This window comes from Macrobrachium rosenbergii, chromosome 13, assembly GCF_040412425.1.
Source record: "Macrobrachium rosenbergii isolate ZJJX-2024 chromosome 13, ASM4041242v1, whole genome shotgun sequence".
Taxonomy (NCBI): Eukaryota; Metazoa; Arthropoda; class Malacostraca; order Decapoda; family Palaemonidae; genus Macrobrachium; species Macrobrachium rosenbergii.
The window spans coordinates 27,763,242-27,771,412 of NC_089753.1; the positions used below are offsets into that span (position 1 = coordinate 27,763,242).

The following is an 8,171-nucleotide window of genomic DNA, read 5'->3' on the forward strand; positions in this document are numbered from 1 at the left end:
TACATAACATCTTTTTATTTACACAGTTTCATTGACATTATACCTAGCAATGAGAAACAAACCTATTTTGGCTGGGCCATAAGTCCCCTTGAGAACATTCACTCTGGAAGGTGCAATATGAAAGACTAAATTTTTTGATATGGCCATACACAAAACACATACTCGTATCTCGTATCAGGATTTGATTTAATTTAACTTCTGAAAAAAGTTGACTCAATTTAATTCATTATCTATCAGAGAAATAAAATCCAGAGTATGCATCTGGCATATAAACCTATCGAAGCCATATAGCCCTCTCCAGTTATTACCATGTCATGGTGGTAAATGTATGAATGTAAGCAACAAGTTCTGTTAAAAAATGAAATAGTAACCATTTTACCTGCATAAAAAAAAATGAACACTGCCAATCAACAGTAGTGTGACTGGTGGAACTATAATGGCCAAAATAAAAAAAAATGAACACATTACATGAACAACCTTTAGTAAACTTAGTTTTGTACAAATAAAATTAAGAATAGTGTCATCTTGATACCTTGAAATATTCTAAGGTATAAAATTACAATTCTATACACAATTATGTCAGCATTATGACTTTATGTACAATAAAGTTCAAAAGAATGCCAGGAGAAATGAGGATAAATCTCCAAGGAAAATTGGATTGAAGAAGTCCAACTTCAGGAAAAGCTGACATTGTCAAGTGTTGAAAGAAGTAAACAGGATAGCTAACACAACTAATGTATTAAGTACTAATTGTAAGTACAGCATACAATGACAGGTTCTTTGAAGATCACATGTTTCCTTAAATAATTTTTAATTTGCTGCATGTCTGGTTACAGCAGCCCTTACATACTATTTTAAAAACATGAAAATTCCTCAGGATGAGCAATATTCACATAACACTTCCCCCAATAAATATCCAGTATACAAATTACCTGTGTTTGTGCCTGACACACACACATTTTTTTACATAATAATAATGGTCTTTTATTGATCCCTCTGGTCAACCTTCATTTGTCACATTAGAAATGTATACCACTTTCATTCAAACATTCTGTATTGTTTTTATGGCACTACAATGCAAACTCGTTAGCAAAATCTTATATTTCCAAAGCAATAGCAATATAAAACAATATATGATTAGCTTTATTATCTGCAACAGATTCTACGCTGACTAGACACAATCAAATATTGTCTTAGGTCTGAGATGAGTCATTTTTAATACAGGAGCACATAGCACAACTAAATTACTCAATGCATTATATATGTATATATATTGTTATATATCCCAAAACTGTATGACCTAGAGAATTATGAATAATGTAATCTTAAATATCAGTGTGTTAACCTAGTGTGTATATTATGATTACTTGTTGCTAAAACCAGCTGGGTTAGATTACCTCAAATTTTGTAGTGCTTAGAAAAAAGGCTCAGCTCTTAAAAATACTTCCACTTAAACCTTTGTGTATATATATATATATCATATTTCCAAATTTCAAGCTTGAATATTGTACTTAATCATCTAAATTTGAGGTATTCTCTTAGTTTTAATGTGTAATCTATCTGTTCCTAATTAACAAAAGAAATTAAATACTTAGGTCTACACAATACTGCAGGCAATTCCTGTTAGAACTACCAACAAAGCAAATTCAGCACAGTGGATGACAGTTCCACTGACTGACTGAAAAGTCGAGTACTGAACACCTTGAAAAATCTTTCTCATCTTTCAAACTCAGGCAAGGACAGTAGGCAGGCGAGGGTTCAAGGCCACAAGTAAGTGTGCAGCCTCTGTACGCAAATCGCACAGAAATGAAAATGATGCTGAAAAAGGTCAAGGACATAGTATGGATGGATAAGTGCTGGAACAGTACCGAATGAGTGGAGATAAACAGTACTTGACTGAAGAGTTGTGTACTGGAATGAGGTGAAGACTTGGCAAAATAGTCTATGAAAAAAGACAACTGGTAATGGATGTGTGTAGGGGGAACAAGGTGCTCCAACCACCTAAGGCACTTAATAGCACCAGGGCTAGTACTACAACCATCCCTGTACTCTACTTCTACCTGTCTAGTAGTTAAAACATAAGAGGAGGAATCTACCCTGATAACATTAGTCTCCAAAGTATGAGAAAGAGGAGGAAACAAGAGCCTGCTAGAATTCTAGCACAGCAAGGCCCTTGCCAGTAGCTTGCAATTATTGTTGGTATTGTCACACGTTGCGATACAAGAATATCCACAGCAAACTCGTGCTGTGCATAGGTAATCGATCATTGCCAATAACACAGATAAAGGCAAAGACCATTTGATTGACTCTCATTCATTCATTCATTCATTCATGTCCAATATATTAAAAAGTGATTACACAGTGCAGTAAGATGCCATATGATTATCTAAAACCCTGTATTCCACACATTGTGAGCACATTATATTGTTCGAGTTTTCCTTCTGGTTTGAAAGTCGTCTTAAACTACAAAGATGTGAATGAAAGGAAATGTTTGTTGGTGTGTTTTGTGCGCATGGGTTAGGCCATTTCGGGGTAGTCAATGGATGATAAGAACCTGTGTAACTGTATATAATAACATGTATGGTTTTGAACCTGCTCAAACGAGATATGTTAATACAGTATATAGCTGTAATCCACACCTAGGGGGAAAAGATACATTATTATAATGTACAAGAGTATATAAAAAACATCAACAACTCGCTTCATCTAAAATATATATATATATATAATATAAGTATGTACAAGTACGTCATATCTGTTTTGAGCAGATGAAACATGAGCACAGATGATACCCATAAGAGATCACTGTTAAATGGTGTTGCACTGTAACGCTGAGCAACCTTTACATAAACTGAGTGGTATGCCTCACAAACCTGAGTCGGTTTTTAGTTTAAATATTTCAGAGACAAAAAATATAATATATATGTATGTATGTATATATTTACAACAAGACTTCAGCAGTAAGTGGACTCGGTGAGCGTAACGCCGCCACGGATTCACCAAAGACAAAAAGAAGCCAATTTTGGTCCAAAGATCCACTACAGAACCTCCCTCCACACTTTCACTTTCGCATCCCATTACAAGGTAAGACTGTGGAGGGGGAGGAAGTAGTTGTTGGAACACATCGCCACTTTGTACTATGCTTCTAGCACAGAGATGACACACAGCAACACACGAAGTCAGCCTAAGTTTCCTAATCTTCAAGGCGATGTGGGACCGTCGCTATCTGAAGTGCCCATGGGAGAGGACGAGTTGCGCCAGGCGGTTCGGGCCGGAGTGTTATGACGACGCTGCCTCAGGAGGGCTGGGTCGAAGTCCGGGTGTCGTCTGGCGTGTTTGCTGTTCGTGGGAAATGAGAAATAATAAAAGTTAAATGGAAAATCTGCAATATACAATCTGAATCTTAAGCTATTATTTCCATTCACAGAGTGAAATTCTTGATTTCTTTCTCTCCAAAGTACACTGCAACTGACCTGAGATGGTCGGAACGCATGAATCTCTTCTGACAGACTGGACACACGAAATTCTTCTCCCCTGTGTGGGTTCTGGTGTGTCGGGCAAGTTCATCGCTGCGAGCAAATCTCTTGCGGCAGGAAATCCACGTGCACTCGAAAGGCCGTTCTCCTGCAAAGAAAAAAAAACATCATTATAGCGCCAAATTTCTTTTAAAAAATTACTATGATGAACAGGAAACTTTCAATTTACAAACTCAATTTTTAACTTTGAAAACAATCTTTCGCGACAATTCACGCCCGTTAACAAAATGAATAAGGGCAGTAAGGAGGCCTCTGCCACGTCTCCTTCCTGGAAATTCTATCAAATGTCCGGGAAAAGGGGGAAGAACATTCGTATCTTGATGTGAAACGACAGAGATATGGGTCGCAGCCTCGCCCTGGGTAGGTAGTATCTTCCTCCTCCGGGAACTCTTATCGATCTGTTCTCACACGACATTCCCCCTCCCACTTTTATATGTACCACTGATTTACCTAATTTTCTATTATCTCTCTCTCTGATCTTATTTCAACTTTTATTCTACATTTCTAAAGCTGGTGTGATAAACATACGTTCCACATCCCCATTCTTAAACAAATCCGCCTTTCTTTCAAGACAGTACTGAAAAATCGGTTACTAGGTTAATCATTAATGAACTAAGATACCGATAAATTTGCATATTTCCCTGTGACTGAAAACCTCTTTATTCAAACTAATGCAATTGCTTTCCCTCAAATTCTCCCAAGATAGTTATATCTTTTTCCCATTTTCATCGTCTAACGATCTCCCTCCTGCCCATTCATCAGGAAAGCTTACAAGACATCCCCTCCCACCACGGGTACCCATGCCCCGCCCCCTATGCCTCCATTAACCCCATAGCCATTCAAACTCGAAAACACCTCGTACTTCTCTCCATCCTCGTCCCTCCCCAACCCCGTCCCCTTAAACCTGCCAATACTCCCTCTCCTTCCCCAGACATCAACAATAGATGTTCCTCTCTCTCTCTCTCTCCCCCCCTTTTTTTCTACCGGTAAACTTGGGGGGGGGGCTTCTATGATGTCTGGGGGGAGTTGGTGGGTAGTAGATTAATTCCTTTGCATCTGCTTTCATTCATTCTGCAGATGAGAGAGAGAGAGAGAGAAAGAAAGATAGTTCCATATAGACAGATGTAAGTTGTAGAATATTCTTTCTTGGGACAACAGCAACAGTTTGGAAAATGACATTAAGGACAAGAACTGAATGCCGAATGAGACTTGTGAACTCTCTTCACGACACTCATAGGGACGAATGCGTGTATGGATATAAACGAAAGAAAAACAAGGGGAAATGTCATTAATTCGCGGAAATTACGCGGCCTTGGCGTCTCCGCCGCCCCATCAGTCAAGGATGCATTTACCTTCATCACGTTGCTGTCTCTGACGTCGCCACGAGAGAGAGAGAGAGAGATTTTCAAAACTATTTCTCAATGTACACGAATGTAAGAAAACTAGGGGGTTAGTGACATTAAGTTTAAAGTAGAAAATTGTAAAATGGACGAGAAGTCAGTAATTCAATCAGTTGTTGAGCAACATGCGTTTTACGAAATGTTTACCTTTATCATTTATATATACTGCAAAAGGAAAATCTGTATATTCGAACAGCCAAACCGTCGTACGAATGTGGCAAATAACAATACGGTTAGAGGAAAAAACCCTACTATTTGTGCCAGCAACATCACTAGAAAAGTGTTTCTATGTAACCATACAAAATCTCCAAGTTTCCCTTTAAAAATTAAACCATTCCTTAGTAATCTGGCGAGTACAGCGAGTCCCAGTGAGACAAGAAACTTGATGGATAACAAGTCACCACCAACTCCAAAATAAAAAAGTAAATAATTAAATCATTCAGTGAAGGCAGTATTTTCGGGGTCGACAAACGTAATGACATTTTCTAAGGGTTGGAAAACACTTAGCAGCCTACTAGTGTTACAGAGATTTGTAGCACGGCCGGGAGATCAGATATCTGCCCAAAACCCAGGGGGTCAATGCGTCATTAAGCGTTAAAGGGGCTCCTTTGGATGTGTCTGAAGCGTAACTGTTGGAAAATGATCTCGAACAACTTTCGATAAATAAACAAACGGGAAATTCAAAATGACAGAGCACAAGACCGAAAAATCACTATGCAATGTTGTGTAGAGAGAGAGAGAGAGAGAGAGAGAGAGAGAGAGAGTCCCCGCCAGAGTGGGGTGTGTCCTTTGTTAGCCATCTGGCCCGACCGTTACCGGCCTTCTGGCACACCACCGCCGCCGCCGCCGCTAACACAGCTCTTCCCAACGTATCCATCCAACGCAGAGAGAGAGAGAGGTCCGCCCCTTTTCTTACTCTCTTTCTGACTGACTGACTGCCCAACTCGAGCAAGTGACCAACGATGACTGCGTTGATATTTTAGCCTCTTATCATATATAAACTTTTATAGCTGACAGGTTCTAATTATATCTTTTCAATGGCCCAACTTACACAGGTGACCAATTATGAAGTCAACTTGCGTTTTATACAACACACACACACACACACACACACACACACAAATCATGTGTTAAGCAGAGGCTGTCGAGCTTCGAACGCAACTATTAAAACTGCATGAAATAAAATTACATAATAAAATCCCACATGAGCAACGAGGAATATCAGCGCGATCGGTAGAGGTTTTCGAGTTTCGAACATAACAAACAAAAGTACATGAAATAAAATTATACAATAAATTCCCACATAAGCAACGAGAGGTATAACAGCGCGAGTCCGGCCGCTTCTCACCAGCCTGGAAAAGGGTTCAACGTACTATGAATGAGACTGGGTCATTCGAGTGCAGAAAGCAACGCTCCAAATCGTGCACAGTACTGACATTCACATTGATTATTACCGAGTTCTCGCGTACTTAACACTACGAAAAACCACAAATATAAACAAGACGGGATACTGGATACTCACACTAACCCCACTTACCGCGTCCGTCGCAAACATGGCAGACTTAAGTTCTCTCTCTCTCTCTCTAGCCCTACCTCCCTACCCACTCAGCTAAAACGCCCACCAACCTACACGTGCTCCTGGTGCCAGTTGAACGGCTTTTCCACAATTCCACTACTGGAGAGCAACAGATAAAGAATTTTTACTCCACGCTTCTGACAAATCTACCAAGTAAAGAATTATTTTGTGTATTCACGGTGGTAGACATATATTTACGTTTTATACTTCGACCGTTGACCACTTAGGAGCTAGTAATTTATGCCTTGAATTTACATCCAACGTACATCTGGATGCAGAACGGAGAAATAGATATATAAATCGATGAAACCCCGCAAAAATATGGAAATGACTAAATCAAACGAAAAGGAACTGAAATGATTCAAGACGGTTACACGGCAAATTCATTCTGATGAAGCGTCCAAAGATGACTCTCTCTCTCTCTCTCTCTCTCTCTCTCTCTCTCTCTCTCTCTCCGTAACACAAAGGTGAAATGCAGTTTTCTAAGTTCCACACACAAAATACAAAAAAATAAGAATAAAACAAAGTGACCAAACTGTCTTGGGGAACTCTCGCTAAATTTCAGATTCCAACATACAGGCAAATGAGCAACATGGCTGGCGCCTGTCACAAACGGGAAAAAAAAAGTTACCACAGCTCAGCCTCCTTCAAAAGCCATAGATAACATTAATTCTTTCCTCCTGTGTAGAAGCTATGCAGATACTCTCTCTCTCCTTTTGCAGTCCTTTGAATAGTTTCCTTCCTACCTCTTCTTCCATCTCGTTCTCTCATTCCAAGACTCCTCCTCCTCTCTCGCTCTCTCTCTCTCTCTCTCTCTCTCTCTCTCTCTCTCTCACCTGACACCAGTTTGCTCTAACCCGCAACCCGGTGGCACGGACGACATTGACTCTTAGGTAGCCCCGTCAGGAGAACGCCTTCCTGTCACCCAGGCGCCCCCGGCGGGCGGGCGGAACCGTCTGCTGATTAATAATACAAAACGGGAGAGCGGAAGTCTTCCAGAAGGGGCCGTGGATAAACAACTTCAATGGCACGCCACTGTGTCAAGTTTTTACCCGAACAACGGACCTCTCTCCCTCCATCCCAGAGAACTCTTTTGCTCCCGCTCGGCTGCGGCTCCCTCCTCCTTTCAAAGATGGAGGAGGAGGAGGAGAGAAGGGGGCGGAGAGCTTGGGGGAAGATGCTTATTCATTTGCTTGGACTGACTCGTCGTAAGCAAGCTTAGGAAAGGTGCGGTTGCAAGTGACGAGAGAGAGAGAGTGTGTGTGTGTGTGTGTGTGAGACGCAAAACGAAAAAATTAGCAAATAAACAAGTCACAGAGATAAACGGGGAGTGAAAGAAAATAACTGCATCTCACCAACATAATCAAACGTTAAGTCCAATCCCTAACACAGGCAAAAGAACAGGGTTTCAAAGACCGCGCTCTCATTTCCCACACGAACTCTCTCTACAGGAGACGCGCGCGGGCGCGCTCGACCCTCCACAAAAGCGACCATCCGCACAAACGGTCCGGATCCTCCTCTCTTCTCGCCTTTTTGCCATCAAAACCCAAAATCCTGACTTGGCAACAACTGCAAAAGGGTACGATCACCGACCGTGCTCCTAAATAACCAGGAGCTCAGAAGTGTTACGTGCCATACAAACATACACTCTCTCTCTCT

The 8,171-nt window shown here is 40.8% G+C and overlaps 1 protein-coding gene across 1 annotated transcript in view; it reads right to left on the bottom strand.

Moving 5' to 3' along the window:
- Positions 1-8,171, bottom strand: part of LOC136845078 (Krueppel-like factor 13) — a 73,310-nt gene continuing 65,139 nt past the window's right edge. Inside the window, exons 2-3 of the mRNA XM_067114906.1 lie at positions 3,474-3,624; positions 1-3,339 (exon numbers count right to left, since the gene is read on the bottom strand). Of these exons, the coding sequence (XP_066971007.1) occupies positions 3,201-3,339; positions 3,474-3,624 (290 nt within the window). The 3' untranslated portion in view covers positions 1-3,200. The remainder of the gene's footprint in view (positions 3,340-3,473; positions 3,625-8,171) is intronic.